This window comes from Salmo trutta, chromosome 10 (genome assembly GCF_901001165.1).
Source record: "Salmo trutta chromosome 10, fSalTru1.1, whole genome shotgun sequence".
NCBI lineage: Eukaryota > Metazoa > Chordata > Actinopteri > Salmoniformes > Salmonidae > Salmo > Salmo trutta.
This window is the reverse complement of record NC_042966.1, coordinates 32,595,186-32,613,140: the sequence shown is the minus strand read 5'-3', so window position 1 is coordinate 32,613,140 and position 17,955 is coordinate 32,595,186. Positions and strand designations below refer to the sequence as shown.

General features: G+C 42.7%; 1 protein-coding gene across 2 annotated transcripts in view; it reads right to left on the bottom strand.

Moving 5' to 3' along the window:
- The window catches only part of LOC115201576 (inactive heparanase-2), a 155,356-nt gene that overhangs the window by 134,191 nt on the left and 3,210 nt on the right, over positions 1–17,955 (bottom strand). For both annotated transcript variants that reach the window (XM_029765338.1, XM_029765339.1), the window contains exons 2-3: positions 17,640–17,794; positions 17,208–17,369 (exon numbers count right to left, since the gene is read on the bottom strand). In XM_029765338.1, the coding sequence (XP_029621198.1) occupies positions 17,208–17,369; positions 17,640–17,794 (317 nt within the window). The remainder of the gene's footprint in view (positions 1–17,207; positions 17,370–17,639; positions 17,795–17,955) is intronic.

Below are 17,955 nucleotides of genomic sequence, written 5' to 3'. Positions count from 1 at the left end.
TACTGGCAGTTTTCTATTCAACCTAATATTTAATTGCACCCACCTGGTGTCCAATGTCTAAATCAGTCCCTGATTAGAGGGGAAGAACGAAAAAAAGCAGTGGAAATGGTGTTGAGGTTCAGATGTGAATTTGAGGGATCCATACACTAAATCCCCATGACTAAACCATTCCTTCCCCTGTCCCCTGTCCCCCTGTCCCCCTGTCCCCCTGTCCCCCGTCCCCCTGCCCCCCTGTCCCCCTGTCCCCTTCCCACCATACCCTTCCAACTTTCTCTTATGCACCCCAGCCCTAATACACATTCCACTACACTACTATACCCCATAGCCCCAGGTTTCCGGACTTATGCTCTTTATCCTACCCCAGCCCTAATACTCTCTCCACACCAGTCTACTGCCACTCCTCTTTGCACATGCCTCTCATTATTAACAGTATAGTTAATTGAGGTGATTTCAGTCATGGTGTTCAGGTCTGGCTCATAAATAACAGGCTGACAGGCTGAGGGTCACATTAGAGGAATAAAATGTGTCTGGTCCTAATGCAGGACGTATGTTTCCCCTCAGGATACACACACATACACACACACATACACACACTTCCTCGCCCTAGAGAGGCTCTGCCTTAAGATGTATCTAAACAGATGCTCATTTGATTGAAGTAACTAAATCATTCCCGACACTGAATGTCTATAGCTTATATCTGAAATTTACAAACACATTTTATTGATTGACACAGGGCTCTTTTACCGGGAGCTGTTCATTCCTGCCACATGCTTGTCCAATTGATATACCGGTTCAGTGGATTCTGGAATACCAGTTTATAATTTGAAACAAAAAGTGTGTTTCCTGGAATACTTCTGGAAGTAAGAAAGTGACCTATACCAAACCATATGAGGAGAGAAAAGAATCTTTTCAAACATGTCAAACATCTCACATGCATGAGGCTATTAAAATGACATTGATTCGCAAGGTCCTGGAACTCTGGCTGGGTGCATATTGTGAACACATGGAATTATATGTTCAGCCCGCTAAACACTGATAAACACTTTGGGCATGTTGTCCACGTATAGAAAAATAGAAAGTGTGTGTGTGTGTATGTATGTATGTATGTGTGTGTGTGTGTGTGTGCATGTGTGCATGTATGTATGTATGTGTGTGTGTGTGTGTGTGTGTGTGTGTGTGTGTGTGTGTGTGTGTGTGTGTGTGTGTGTGTGTGTGTGTGCATGTATGTATGTATGTATGTGTGTGTGTGTGGACACATGTGCAGAGAGAAATGGCAGAAATCAGGCAATCAAAAGTCTATCGTGCTAAACCCTGAACTTACATCTTGGCCAGGCTCAGATATGTCTTCACTCTATTGCAGCATACTGTAGAAGAAAAGCCCTGGTAATCATATAACCATAATGTGTAACATGCTGACCAGAGCGCGCTCGCGCGTGCGTCTGCGTGCGCCCATGTTGATTTTGTCCACCCACACCAGACGCGATCAGGACACGCAGGTTGAAATATCAAAACCAACTCTGAACCAACTATATTAACTTGGGAACAGGTCGAAAAGCATTAAACATTTATGTCAGTTTAGCTACAACTCCAACAATGAATCCACAGATAAAAGGGGAAACTGAGTGTGTTTCTAGTAATCTCTCGTCCTTCAGGCTTCTTCTTCGGACTTTATATGGCTGTTGACAACCAACTTTAAGATGCATTACCACCACGTACTGGACTGAGGTGTAGACCTCAGTTCATCTTTCAATCACCCACGTGGATATATGCTCCTAAAAACCAATGAGGAGATGGGAGAGGCGGGACTTGCAGCAAATAGTACCAAGATGTATTTTAGCGCCTGGCTACCAGACGCTCGTTGACGCGTGCGAGCAGTGTGGCTGCAATGACGGAATAACATGAATGTGTACATTTACTTTGCAATGCGAGTGGTGAGGTCAGCATGCAGCTTTTAAAGGAAGAACCACAGTAAGGGTGAAACGTAGCCATCTCGTTATCTACCGAGCCCGGTGGCCATGGTGTTGGATATATTCAATCCAAATTGATCCACCTAGATATTCCTCTAGAATAATCCTATAATGGTGTATTAGGGGACAAACATGTTGCTATCAACACTCTCTTACCATTCTTCTTCTTTATTGTTCTGTCTCTCTCTGTCTCTTTCACTCTCTCTGTCTCTTTCACTCTCTCTTTCTCATTTCTCTCTGTCTCTTTCACTCTCTCTGTCTCTTTCACTCTCTCTGTCTCTTTCACTCTCTCTGTCTCTTTCACTCTCTCTCTCTCTCTCTCATTTCTCTCTCTCTCTCTCTGATTTTTTTGCATGTTTCTTGCACTCTAATATCCATATATTGGATGGGGATCTGTATCCAAATCAAAGTGAAACTGAATGTTCCTGTCAAAAACGTAGACTTTTGTGTTTCCATGCCCAAAGATAATAGGGCCGGTCCAAGATAATAATAGAGGGATTTTATATAGTGCTTTTAATTACAAGTGGAATCTCAAAGTCAAAATCTCCAAAAACTAGATGGCCCTACTCTATTGGAGCTTTGGAGGAAGGTTGTGCTGTTTATCACCAATGTCATATTCAATACGCCGAGGAAAACACTGTTGATCAGAGAGTCACATTACATTGTCACAGTGAAAAGATAAAACAGTTTGTAAAACAATGTGTGAAAAAAAAGCAGAATGGGGATGGAAGGATGGAGAGAGAGAAGAAAACAGCATGCTGAAGCTTCAAACTGGAAGACAAGATGTTTTGATTTTCACATGTGGATGAAAAAAAATCCCAGTTTCTGGCATAAACAGTGTCAACTCCTTTTGATCAGAACGTTTTCAAGCAGTTCACAGATGTGAGAATTCCTCTCTCTGTTTCTGTGTACACTTGTTTGCACACACAGATGCACCCCCCCCCCCCACACACACACATATACACACACACACACAATCTATCTACACACATGCTAACTTTCTGCAGTACTACTCACATTTAGATGTTGTTCACACCACGATGCTCACTGTCTAACACGTGTAGTACTGTAATAACGATCGGCTTTTAATTCTGTTATGATTATCAATAGTAAACTGTTGATAGCATTCCACATTAGTCCAATCATTTGATATGCATGATTGGTTCTGAATCACACTTATCAAAGTGGATATGTAATGGAACTGTACATGTCTACAATGGTCATCAAAGGTGATGGGATCTGAGGGTTCTACAGACACACACAAACACACGCGAACAAGCGCACTCACCCAGACACACACACACACACACACACAACACAGACTCCTGTTGTTAGTTCAAAGGGACTGTGTTTTAAGTATTAGTGTCTCATATATTCACAGCTATGTTTACACAAGCCCAACAAGTGATTACACACTGTAAACCTTCATGCCATTTGATACCATATGAGGTCAGAGTGAGAAAATGTGTGTGTGTGTGTGCTGGTCAGGTCGCTCAAGATCCAAGGTGAAATTGGACGTCCATCCAGGTATCCAGGACGTTGGGAGATTACTTCTAAAACGGCCACTAGGGGCAACGGTGAGGCGTATTACCATCAAGTAGGCTTGCGGTAAGCCGCGAGCTCTGGGTCTGAGGGTCACATGTTCAATCCCAATGCTAGGCCCTTTTTTCCGCCATTTTTCAGACCATTAACTTAACCATTCAGATGTATATAACTGTATAGATTTTTCTGTAGTAATCCTATCCCAAACCCAAAACCCAAACTTAACGAGAGTCTTGTCTTTAAAATGGTGTAAAATAGTAATATGTTTGAGAAATTGAATTTATAGCATTTTTGAGGTATTTGTATTTCGCGCCACGCAATTCCACTGGCTGTTGACTAGGAAGTTAACCGTCAAAATGTGACATTTGGAGAAAGTTTGAAATTTGATGCGTGTGTGTGTGTATATTGTGTGAAGGAACATGTATATGTACAGAAAGTATTCAGAGCCCTTGACTTCCTGCAGCATTGAAGGTCACCAAGACCACAGTGGCGTCTTAAATGGAAGAAGTTTGGAAGCTCCAAGAGTCTTCCTAGAGCTGGTCACCCGGCCAAACTGAGCAAGGGCCTTGGTCATGGAGGTAGCCAAGAACACGATGGTCACTCTGACAGAGCTCCAGAGTTCCTCTGTGGAGATGGGAGAACCTTCCAGAAGGACAACCATTTCTGCAGCACTCTACCAATCAGGCCTTTGTGGTAGAGTGGCCAGACCGAAGCCACTCCTCAGGAAAAGGCACATGACAGTGGCAGGGACTGGGAGACAAGTCAGGATTGAGGGAAAGATGAACAGACCAAAGTACAGAGAGGTCCTTGAAGAAAACCTGCTCCAGAGCGCTCAAGACCTCAGACTGGGGTGAAGGTTTACCTTCCAACAGGACAATGACCCTAAGCACACAGACAAGACAACGCAGGAGTAGCTTCAGGACAAGTTTCTGAATGTCCTTGAGTGGCCCAGCCAGAGCCCGGACTTGAACCAGATCGAACATCTCTGGAGAGACCTGAAAATAGCTGTGCACCAACGCTACCCATCCATCCTGACAGAGCTTGAGAGGATCTTCAGAGAAGAATGGGAGAAACTCTCAAAATACAGGTGTGCCAAGCTTGTAGCGCCATACCCAAGAAGACTCGAGGCTGTAATCGCTGTCAAAGGTGCTTCAACAAAGTACTGAGTAAACGGTCTGAAAAAAACTGTTTTTGGTTTGTCATTATGGGGTGATGTGTATAGATTGATGAGGATTTTTATTTTATTTGATACATTTTAGAATAAGGCTGTAACGTAACAAAATGTGGAAAAAGGGAAGGGGTCTGAATATTTTCCAAATGCACTGTATATAGAGTACAAGAAAGTGAACTGTAGCATAAAATAATTTAGGTCTGCTTAATGTCTCCAACATCCTCAAAAATAGCCATGATTCTCTTCACAGGTACTAACATCTGTGTCACACACACACCAGATGCACTCGGTATGTTTGCTTTCCGCTCACGCTTGCATGTTCCGCCATATCCATCCCTCAACTCTGCTATATGTGACTGGAATCTGTCCATAAATACACACATGACGATTCACAAAAAAAATCTCTTTCCCTACAGAAACAAGACTATAGAAACACCATCCCACCATGACATTTTTACACCAACATTGAGGGGGCCAGTAAGTTCCGTCGACATCTCACTAAAAGGCTGAGGGAGATGGAGCCTCTCCTGAGCATCGAGGACTCCATGGACCAGAAGTGGGCCCTTGTCAGCTCAGTGCTCTATGAGGCAACGGCCCACTCCATAGGCTACAGAGGTAGGAAAAATTGGGACTGGTTCAATGAGAACTCGGACACAATCACAACCTTACTGGACAATATGCACAAAGTGCACATGGCTACTCTCAACAACCCTACATCTGCTACCCTCCGCAAGCAATGGTGAATGCCAACAACCTTGCATTATCTGCAGAACAAATGGTGGACGAATAAGGCACAGGAAATCCAAATTTACACGGACAAAAACGACATGCACAACTTCTACAACTCAGTTAAATCTAGCTATGGCTCTATAAGCTCTCCGCCACCCTTTTGAAAACAGCTGACGGTCCATCAGATACGATGGACTACCATAAGCAAGTAAGTAACTGTGCGTGTGTGTGTGTGTTTGTGTGCAGCCAGGCGAAATTCAACATCCGTCCAGGTAACATGGATGTTGGGAGATGACTTAAAAACTGCCCACTGGGGGCAACGGTGAGGGATATTACCATTACATAGACTTGCAGTTTACAAGGGCATTGTGGACAGGGATGGCGGATGGGCGTAAGCCACAAGCTCCGGCTCCGAGAATCCCAGTGCTAAGCACTCGGTGTCAGAGGAAGGCCCTAAGTCTGGAACCAACAGGATCCTGAACAGCTTCTACCCCCAAGCTATAAGACTGCTATATAGCTAGTTAAATAGTTAACCAATAGCTACACGGAGTATCTGCATTAACTCTTGACTCATCACATATGCTGTTGCTACTGTTTATTATCTATCCTGTTAGCTAGTCACTTTATTCCTACCTATATATACACATATCTACCTTAATTACCTTGTACCCTTGCACATAGACTCTGTATTGACTCTGTACTGGTACCTCGTGTATATAGCCAGGTTATTATTGACTCTGTACTGGTACCCCGTGTATAGGACCTAAAGAAAAGGGTTTCTTAACTGGGCAAGTGGCTATATAATGTCCCGCCCCTCCACAGTACAGACAGCAGTTAGAATTCAGCCTTCCCCAACCGATAACCTAGCTCTTCCCAGTTGCATGGGCTCAGGAGTATCTAACTCACCCATTGCCGATGATTCTCGGGGAACCTCGGGTGTTTTCAGCTCTCCTCAGAAATACCAACATTGGGGATTTCCGGATTCCTTCAGACGGGCGCCAGCAGACGAACGCGTGTTCCCGAGAGAGACCCAACCTCCTCTCACACCGGCGTTCTCGTAGGCGCCCATCAATCCTAATCGCTAGGGCGATGAGGGAATCGAGGTCCCGTGGTATTTCCTGAGCTGCGAGCTCGTCCTTTATTCCCTCCGACAGTCCGTGGAGAAAGGTGTCAAACAGAGCCTCCGGATTCCAGAACTCTAGGAGGCCAATGTGCGAAAAGCTACTGTGTAGTCTGCCACACTATGGGAGTTCTGATGAACATGCAGTAGTTTGAGCCGCCTCCCTCCCGGGCACCGAAGAATGGAAAACCTTCCTCACTTCCTCCATGAATTCCTCCAGGCTATGGCACACAGATAATTGCTGCTCCCACACAGCCGTTGCCCAGGAGAGCACCCTTCTGGACATTAACGTGATTAAATACGCTATCTTTGATCGGTCCGATGGGAACGAAGAGAGCTGGAGTTCAAAAATGAGGGAGCACTGGGAAAGGAACGCATGGCAGGTCCCAGGATCGCCTGCATAACGCTCCGGAGGTGGTAAGCGGGGTTCGAGGAGCTGGGGTAGGTTGAACAAATCCACTAGTAGTAGAAAGGTTACTGGGTGGTTGGGAGGTTTCAGATGTGGCGTGCTGCCTATGAGCTAACTCACTGATTTGCTCCATTATAGCCTTGAACCCTTGTTTGTGGCGTTCCGTCAGGGAATGAAGCCCTTCCAAAAGGTCCTAGCAGTAGCTCCTCATGCCTCTCAATGGTGGCTCCCTGCAGGGAGACAGCGTGGTGGAGCTGGTCCAAGTCTGCTGGGTCTGTCATGGCCAGGTCGTACTATAAGGGCACAAGGTGAGACCCAAATGCAGACACAGGAGGCAGATGATTGAGCTCCGATATTTGTTATACCAAAAGGGGTAGGCAAAAGGCAGGTCGCTGGTTGACTTGGCAAAACAAGACAAACTGGCACAGAGAGACAGGAAAAACAGGGATAAATACACCGGGGACTAATGGGGAAAACAGGAGACACCTGGAGGTGGGTGGAGACAATTACAAAGACAGGTGAAACAGATCAGGGCGTGACAATTACTTGCACATATTTGTATCGTTTATCCTTCACTCTTTGGGAATTCCTTTCAAATTGGCCTCTGTAGATTTGCTTCATCAGGAGATGGTTTTTCTTAAGGATGGTCGATAAATGCACTCTGATGTTATGGAATATGGCAGGATTTTCAATCATCTGTTGTTGTATACCATCATGTGGTGGTTATCTTTCAATTCTATAAAACCAAAATAGCATACAGTACAGTAAACACTACAGTAATACAGTATTGAACATAAACATGTTACAAAGTAGTATAGATCCCAATTGCATACATACTGTAATGATCGTCCAAAGGAGTAGACTAAGGTGCAGCGTGGTATGTGTTCATCTTTAATTTTATTTTAAATCTGAACACTTAAACAAAATAATAAACAATGGAAAAACGACCGTCACGTCTTGCAGGCTTTACAAAGCAGTACAAAAATAAGATCCCACAACTCAAGGAGGGAAAAAGGGCTGCCTAAGTATGGTTCCCAATCAGAGACAACGATAGGCAGCTGCCTCTGATTGGAAACCGTACCTGGCCAAAACATAGAAATACAAAACATAGAATGCCCACCCCACACCCTGACCTAACAACATAGAGAAATAAACCATCTCTCTCAGGTCAGGGCGTGACACATACAGTAATACATGAAACATTGACTTTGTTTCCCTTTATAGTATGTATTGGAATCTACAGTCTTTATTGTTCTTTATGTTGTACTACTGTCAAGTAGTAAAAGCAGTAGATCTGTCCAATGTCTGCAGTACATACCTATTCTCATTATGGAACGTCTGGATGATGGATGCTACGGTAACGCAGCTCAGATTGGGCTGCCCTCTCTGCCCAGCCTCTCTCAAGGTCAAACCATGGTTGACCACATGGTCCACCACATTCGCCCAAGATTACTCTCCTCGTTCTTGCCCCAAAATACACACATGACGATTCACAAAAAATCTATCTTTCCCTACAGAAACACCATCTCACCATGACGTTTTTACACCAATATAGACCTTCCTCAACCCTAAAACATGGATCCGGACATAGCCTTGGAACAGAAGCTGCTTCAGGGTCACAGGTTAAATGTCTGAAACCCAAGGTGTCAACTAAACATACACTCTTAGAAAAACGGGTTCATAAGGGGTTCTTCCTGCAACCAAATAGGGTTCTTGAAAGAGTTCTCCTATAGGGACAGTCTGAGAATCAATCAATCAAATGTATTTATTTATAAAGCCCTTTTTACATCAGCAGGTCACAAAGTGCTGATACAGAAAACACACCTAAAACCCAAAAGAGCAAAGCAATGCAGCTGTAGAATCACTTCGGCTAGGAAAAACTCCCTAGAAAGGCATTAACCTCAGAGGAACCCTTAAAGGATTTAGAGAGCACCTTTCTAGACAGAGTGTAGTTAGTCAGTCGTAACTAAGTACTGTCAAAATATAGACCACTAGGACAACACTGAGCATGGCAAAGGGTCGCTGCAGCCCAAGAGAAAGGATCAAATAAGGGAGCATCTGGAGCGAAAGCAAGAGAGTTAAGAAAATCCTGTCATTTTTTCAGAAAATTAGCACAGATGCCAGTACATTTCTGTATATTTACAAGACTGTAAAACAGGTAAACGCTACTGTTGTCATAATGAATAAATGAATGAATCATTAAGGAGGATGGGGTTTGTATTTCACAGTATTTTACTGTAATTACATGGGATTGGTGCAAGCAGGTTGGCTGCTAGGTAATTAATTACACACTGAGTACACCAAACATTAAGAACACATTCCTAATATTGGAATCCACCCCCCCTCCCCTCAATTGTCTCAAGGCTTAAAAACCCTTCTTTAACCTGTCTCCTCCCCTTCATCTACACTGATTGAAGGGAATTTAACAAGTGACATCAATAAGGGATCATAGCTTTCACCTGGATTCACCTGGTCAGTCTGTGTCATAGAAAGAGCGAGTGTTCTTAATGTTTTGTATACTCAGTCTATATTACAGCATATTGATGAATATTTGGTGTTTTGCATCACTTGCACTCCTAGAGGCCTTAAGCATTCAAACTTGCAGTGGCTACAGGACAAAACAGACCAAAAGGACATGACAAAATACTCAATTATTAAAGGTGAAATACATTTTTTTACAACCAGATCTGTATTTTGGATGTAAATGGCATGTTATAGAAGTGTCCAGATATATATTTTTCGATTTCACTTGTTTTTGAGAATCTTAAGCTGTTAAAAAAAATGTAGTTTGGGGGTGCCGATACAAAGGCTCCAAAAACACCCAAATGCGTATTTTTTGAAACAGCAACGCTCTCAGTTCAGTGATGCAGGTCTTAAGATGTTGTACACATGAAATAATGTCATTATGAACTTTATCCACAACGGTATACTCCATTTTGTGTGACTCGATCGGTGTCCCCTATCCAGCTGTTTCATTATCCATTTTGTGTGACTCGATCGGTGTCCCCTATCCAGCTGTTTCATTATCCATTTTGTGTGACTCGATCGGTGTCCCCATCCAGCTGTTTCATTATCCATTTTGTGTGACTCGATCGGTGTCCCCTATCCAGCTGTTTCATTATCCATTTTGTGTGACTCGATCGGTGTCCCCATCCAGCTGTTTCATTATCCATTTTGTGTGACTCGATCGGTGTCCCCTATCCAGCTGTTTCATTATCCATTTTACATATTTATGAAAGTTGTTGTAGGTCAACTTTCTTCTTTTTAATTCCATTTTGATTTGTTTAAAAATAACAGAACACATGCATTATTGATCCTGCAATCATCTGTGGGGGCGGGGGGGATGCAACGCTTAGATAAAATACACATTCTACATTTATGGAGGTAATGCCGGAGACATCTCATAAAGACATATCTAGATTCAAACTATACAAGGCCTAGTTTGAAATCAGATATGTCTCTTTACTCCAGGCCTGGGTAACTCCAGTCCTCAGGGGCCTGATCGGCATCACACGTCTCCCCCATCCCTAGAAAACACAGCTGATTTAAACTAATTGCATTTTTAACTGAAGATCCTGATTAGGTGATTATTGGAGTCAGGTGTGTTAGCTGGGGTAAAACTGTGACACCAATCAGGCCCCTGAGGACTGGATTTGCCCAGGCCTGCTTTACTCTATACAAGGCCTAGTTTGAATCTAGATATGTCTCTTTACTCTATACAAGGCCTAGTTTGAATCTAGATATGTCTCTTTACTCTATACAAGGCCTAGTTTGAATCTAGATATGTCTCTTTACTCTATACAAGGCCTAGTTTGAATCTAGATATGTCTCTTTACTCTATACAAGGCCTAGTTTGAATCTAGATATGTCTCTTTACTCTATACAAGGCCTAGTTTGAATCTAGATATGTCTCTTTACTCTATACAAGGCCTAGTTTGAATCTAGATATGTCTCTTTACCCTATACAAGGCCTAGTTTGAATCTAGATATGTCTCTTTACTCTATACAAGGCCTAGTTTGAATCTAGATATGTCTCTTTACTCTATACAAGGCCTAGTTTGAATCTAGATATGTCTCTTTACTCTATACAAGGCCTAGTTTGTGTCGTTAAAGTAGTGTAGTTTAAAAAGGCCCTAAGTTAAATTGGGTCAGCAAAGGGGTACCTTCGGTCAAAACCAAACTACTCTCAAACTTCCTGATATGTGTCCACACAGAGAGGTACAGAGAGGGACAGAGAGGGACGGAGAGAGAGAGCGAGAGCGAGAGAGAGAGAGAGAGAGAGAGAGAGAGAGAGAGAGAGAGGGTGAAATACCACAGTGTGCCATCACAGCAGCAAGATGTGTGACCTGTTGCCACAAGAAAAGGGCAACCAGAACAAACACCATTGTAAATACAACCCATATTTATTTATTCTCCCTTTTGTACTTTAACTTGCACATCGTTACAACACTGTATAAAGACATAATATGACAATTGAAATGTCTTTATTCTTTTGGAACTTATGTGAGTGTAATGTTTACTGTTCATTTTTATTGTTTATTTCCCTTTTGTTTATTTTCTATTTCACTTGCTTTGGCAATGTAAACATATGTTTCCCATGCCAATAAAGCCCCTTGAATTGAATTGAGAGAGAGAGAGAGAGAGAGAGAGAGAGAGAGAGAGAGAGAGAGAGAGAGAGAGGAGGGCGGCACGACAGGAAATAATTAGCTCTAAACGCTTCATGAAAATTCTATACCAAGGTAGAGTAAAATCATATAACATACTTTTGAACATGGAATTCTTTATACGAAGAACAACAAGCTACAAACAAGCCAAGGAGAGAAGGTGAAAAGGATGAACAGGACTCAGCAGAGGGAGGAAGCGGGGAGAATAAAGTGAAAGCAGAGAAAAGAGAAAGGACAGAGAGAGAAAGGACAGAGAGAGAAAGAGAGAGAGAGAGAGAGAGAGAGAGAGAGAGAGAGAGAGAGAGAGAGAGAGAGAAAGGGAAAGACAGATAAAGAGAGAGAGTGCGAGAGAGAGAGACAGAAACACAGAAAGACTAACAGAGATAGAGATAAAAAATGAAAAGAAAGCTGGGACATGATAGGGGTGAGGGGGTGAGAGAAGGGGGAAGGATGAGACAGAAGTTTAGGGGTGAGAGGAGAGGGTCTGGGCAATGAGGGGTGAAGGTGACCTTGATTTCGCCTTGTCTGAGCTGGTATGTTTTCACAGCGTAAGAGGGCTGTGTGTGTGTGTGTGTGTGTGTGTGTGTGTGTGTGTGTGTGTGTGTGTGTGTGTGTGTGTGTGTGTGTGTGTGTGTGTGTGTGTGTGTGTGTGTGTGTGTGTGTGTGTGTGGTGCCATTACTGATAACTCTAACAAGCTTAGCTCAGCAGCCAGGTCGATGAAGATTGATGTCGAAATTTGACGTTTATCCTCTGTCCTGAGGATGTGGGGAAATGCCTTCAAACGAAGCCACCAGGGGCAACAGTGAGCACTAGTACCATCAAGTAGGCTTGTACTTTGCCTGAGGTTGGTGGATGGTGTAAATCTGTGACTCAATCAGAAGGTTGTGTGTTTGATCCCAACAGTGGACACTTAAAAAAAATACCTATATGTTTAACCCTATCCCAGACCTTAACCCTTACCTTAACCCAGACCTTAACCCTTACCTTAACCATTCAGAATGAGTGACTAAACTTAATGTTTAACCCTATCCCAGACCTTAACCCTTACCTTAACCCAGACCTTAACCCTTACCTTAACCCAGACCTTAACCCTTACCTGAACCATTCAGAATGAGTGACTAAACTTAATGTTTAACCCTATCCCAAACCTTAACCCTTACCTTAACCATTCAGAATGAGTGACTAAACTTAATGTTTAACCCTATCCCAGACCTTAACCCTTACCTTAACCCTTACCTTAACCATTCAGAATGAGTGACTAAACTTAATGTTTAACCCTATCCCAAACCTTAACCCTTACCTTAACCCTTACCTTAACCATTCAGAATGAGTGACTGAACTTAATGTTTAACCCTATCCCAGACCTTAACCCTTACCTTAACCATTCAGAATGAGTGACTAAACTTAATGTTTAACCCTATCCCAAACCTTAACCCTTACCTTAACCATTCAGAATGAGTGACTAAACTTAATGTTTAACCCTATCCCAGACCTTAACCCTTACCTTAACCCTTACCTTAACCCAGACCTTAACCCTTACCTTAACCATTCAGAATGAGTGACTAAACTTAATGTTTAACCCTATCCCAAACCTTAACCCTGACCTTAACCCTTACCATAACCCTTACCTTAACCATTCAGAATGAGTGACTAAACTTAATGTTTAACCCTATCCCAAACCTTAACCCTTACCTTAACCCTTACCTTAACCATTCAGAATGAGTGACTGAACTTAATGTTTAACCCTATCCCAGACCTTAACCCTTACCTTAACCATTCAGAATGAGTGACTAAACTTAATGTTTAACCCTATCCCAAACCTTAACCCTTACCTTAACCCTTACCTTAACCATTCAATGAGTGACTAAACATAACCATTAACTTCAAAATTTGAAATGATACAGAGCGGCAGGAGCAACAAAAACACTTGGAAATTTGACATTTGGAGCAACTTTAAAATTGGATTCATAGAGAAGGTGGACAAACGTCTGATTCTGCAGTGAGCCTGTGAGAGCTTGTTGAGGTCAGAGGTCAGACTGTAGAGTGGAAAAGGATGGAGAGGGGCTGTTAAAGGGACTACGTCCGCCACCTGCCTACACACACACACACACACACACACACACACACACACACACGCGCGCGCACACACACACACACACACACACACACACAGTTGGGCTGATTGTTGCCAGACCTTACTTAAACACTTCCCCAGTGCCCTGTTACCCTCCCCACTAAACCACTACAGAGACAGACAGGGTAACCATGAGGGCTTGTTCCAATTCTTTACAGTTAAAGGATGTTCTGAAATTAAACTTTGACAAATTCGTTTTTCAGTTCAAGGCAATGTGTAATGTAAATACTTAACAAAAAGTCATTTAATTGAGCCTTTACAGGGGACCCAGCTGGCATACTTGGACCACTACAGGTCTTACTTACTCAGTATTCATCAGATATCCACGGCATGTAAGCCATGTCTCAGCGCACACAGGCTAGAGAGAAGAGGAGAACTTCTTTCCCATAGATCTCTGTACAAAGCTCAGGTCATTCCAATACTGTTTCTATCTTTCATCTTACAGACATTACTGGTGCTCCCCAACAAGCTATTTGCCATTTGTCAGTTTAGGAGCAATAGAAACGAGGTACAGAAACGTGCAAAATGAAGAAAGCACCATACCATTTCCACAATGATAAGTTAGCTAGTATCTTGTTTAAGAATCAAGCCCAGTATGTTTGTCTCTGTGATTTGCGTGAGACGGTCCAGCAAGTTTGTAAACTGCGTTTGTAAACGAGAAAATCATCTTAGAGCAAATAAAGCCCTTCTGCTTGGCTTCTCCTTTACTCCCTACCATTTACAGAGATAACACAGCCTTGGCACCTGCTCAATAACAACACACTCATGCGCACACACACACGCATGCCACACACACACACACAGCAGACTGTAGAGGGTGAGCGACAGGCAATAAATATTTTTCCTGAATTATTTTATGGGAAGAGAGTCTGTGAAGTAAAATATTACTCCTTTCCTAATGTTATGTGTAAAAGAAAGGAACTTTTTTGTAGAATTCATTCTCTTAATGAGCAATTAAATACAAAGATGGAACACACCATAGTGTCCTATTCAATCATTATGCTATAAATGTCACTATAATTCCCTATAAATTACTATACATTATAGGATCTCTATGTCATTACTTGTCATGAATTCCCTGCTTTGTTAATGTAGTGCATAACCAGAGCGGAAAGAGCCTCCTGATGCTGTTTCTTTATCAATATGACTGATCAGAAATCAATCCATCAAATCGTATTTGAGCAGCGCTTTTTTTCAAACTGACATGGCACAGAAGGTTAAAGAAAACCCTGGGACCTAATCCATCCCCAAACCAAATGTAGGGCGACACTGGAAAAGAGCAAAGACAACGTTGAAGAAAGTAAGAAGAGTCCTTTCATTTGGACCAGAAGACATTGCTAGGCCATATCGTGGCACAATCTCATGATAAGACCCATGTTACAAGGCTGCAACAGAGAAAGTACAGGGTGATACACAGTGTGACTCCTGAACTTGTGAACTGAAACTCCTCTGCACCTAAACATGAACAAATGGTTCTCCTCCAATCGTCTCTTCAGTGCTTGAAGTTAGGAGCAGTCAGGCCATGTTTTCACTGGTGTGCTAGAGCCCCTTTGAAATCAGACTCACAGACATACATACAGTTCACACTCACACACACACACTCACACACACACACACACACGCACGCACGCACGCACGCATGTACACACACACACACACACACACACTCACTCACACACACACACACACACACACACGCACACAGACTCACATAAAGTTCACACTGACACACTCACACAAACACACACACACAGACTCACATACAGTCCACACTGACACACTGACACACTCACACAAACACACACACACAGACTCACATACAGTCCACACAGAATCTCTCTCTCTCTCACACACACACACACACAGACACACACACACAAACACACACACACAGACTCACATACAGTCCACACTGACACACTCACACAAACACACACACACACACAGACTCACATACAGTCCACACAGAATCTCTCTCTCTCTCACATACACACACACACACACACACACACACACACACACACACACATCAATGTCTACCTCTTCACCAAAGGGAATCAGCAGGGTTTGATAAAACAGGACTTGAAATAGTGGAGATGTATTAAAAAGCCATTCATTCAAACCCTTTACCTCTCCTGTGTATGTACTGTATGAAGAACTTCTACAATGATGGATGATCTGCATAGACTTCAAGGATATCTAGGCATATCAATGTACAAATGTGTAAGAAAATACCTTATAAACTACAGTATATTAAAAAAGCTTTCATGCAAAACCACTTTGTGGAGCATTTATGATGAACATGCAGATTCAAGAAGATTCACATGGGATAATAAAAAGATGTATGAAATATGAATATGTATTAATGTACACATTAGTATTTCTGAAGTCTCCAGTGAAAATGGTGGAATTATCTGTCATGGCATCAGTTCCCTAAGGGTAAATATGTCTGAATAATCACTCAATATTCCTGATATTTCATCATGTGAATATCTCCTTAGTTAGTTTCTCAAGACAGATCTAGGGCAGGTGGGGGGGGGGGGGGGGGGGGGGGGGGGCAGGCATGGGGGGGGGGGTTTATTCTAATAAATCACAAACAGCTGCAGTTTCCTCATCTCTCCTCTCTTTAACATTCTACATTCTAGTTGATCAGTTAGATATGCAGACTGCATCTGGGGTTACGTTTGGTTTTGCTAAACTGCCGTTTACTTTGTATTTTACTGTACCTTCTAGCAGTAAAATGGTCATTTCATAACAATGACCAAACTATAACCGCAGTATATGGTTTGTTTTGAAATAACCATCATTACATTTGGAACCACAACTGGTATTGTAAGTACCGCAAAGCATTGCAACACACAATTTCTAAAACCACCAACGGAACTGTAACACACACACACGTGTAGACACACGCACACACTGGAATAAAATGAAGCAATTAAACTTAACATGCAGCTGTATCAATTTCATTTATAATTTGCAGTGTTTACAAAATAATACGGTATACCCAGCCTACTGCCAGCCAGCCCCTAACTGTTCTCAGTTACCACCACACACACACACACACACACACACACACACACACACACACACACGTTAGACCTTCCATTCAGAAATGCCAGTAGTCTCCGCCTCCCCGCTTCCTCTCCATCCCTTCATTAGTCATTCTGAGGGGTGATGGTTTACATCGCTGTGCTCTCGCAAGATTGACTTAATAAACAGTGTGTGAGAGAGAGAGAGAGAGAGAGCGCGCGCGCATGTGTGTGGTGTGTGTGTGTGTGTGTGTGTGTGTGTGTGTGTGTGTGTGTGTGTGTGTGTGTGTGTGTGTGTGTGTGTGTGTGTGTGTGTGTGTGTGTGTGTGTGTGTGCATCTGTATGTGTGTGTGTGTGTGTGTGTGTGTGTGTGTGTGTGTGTGTGTGTGTGTGTGTGTGTGTGTGTGTGTGTGTGTGTGTGTGTGTGTGATCTCCTACCTGTTATTGTGATGTTACTGTAGAGGTTGGAGAGCTGTTCCTTGAGGAGGACAAGCTGCATCTGAGCTGCCTTCTCTCTCTGCAGCTCCAGCATCATGTCAGGGTGGTTGACCAGCTTACAGCCCCTCTGTTTGTCCAGGGCGATGTCACTACGCACTATGTCTGAGGGTGGACACAGAGACCACAAAAGGTCATTCTAGTTGAAATGTCTTTATCATGGTAATAAAGCTTGCTTGAATTTCAATTTCTACAGAACAAGTATAGGCCTATGGTTATACATGGATATAGAAGATTTCAACTGTATCTAAAGTATATTTAAACATTTCAAAAATTTTATAATCAAATTGGGAAAACAACACAAGAAATAAAGATTACAAAATAGTGTTTAACATTTCTGTAAAGGAATAATCAAATCCATAATGCCTAACTCACCATCTTCGTAGTTCTTTAGGTAGTGATCTGGGCCGGGGCCTCTGAACTTGGCATGGTTCTTCCGGTTGTGAAACTGAAGGAAGTCGGTTCTCTTTCCTCCGAACCTCAGATAGGCCGGGGACAGTCCTCGGGCTAGGGTTACTAAACGCTTGGAACTACACATGGAGACAGAGGACTGATAAGAATATGTTCACAAATACATCTGAAATGTTGTGGTTTGTAAGGCTCTGTAACAACAAAAAAATAGCATGAAAAACCCAACACGATTATGCATATACACAACGTATAAATACAACTCTGAGAAGAAATTACTTTT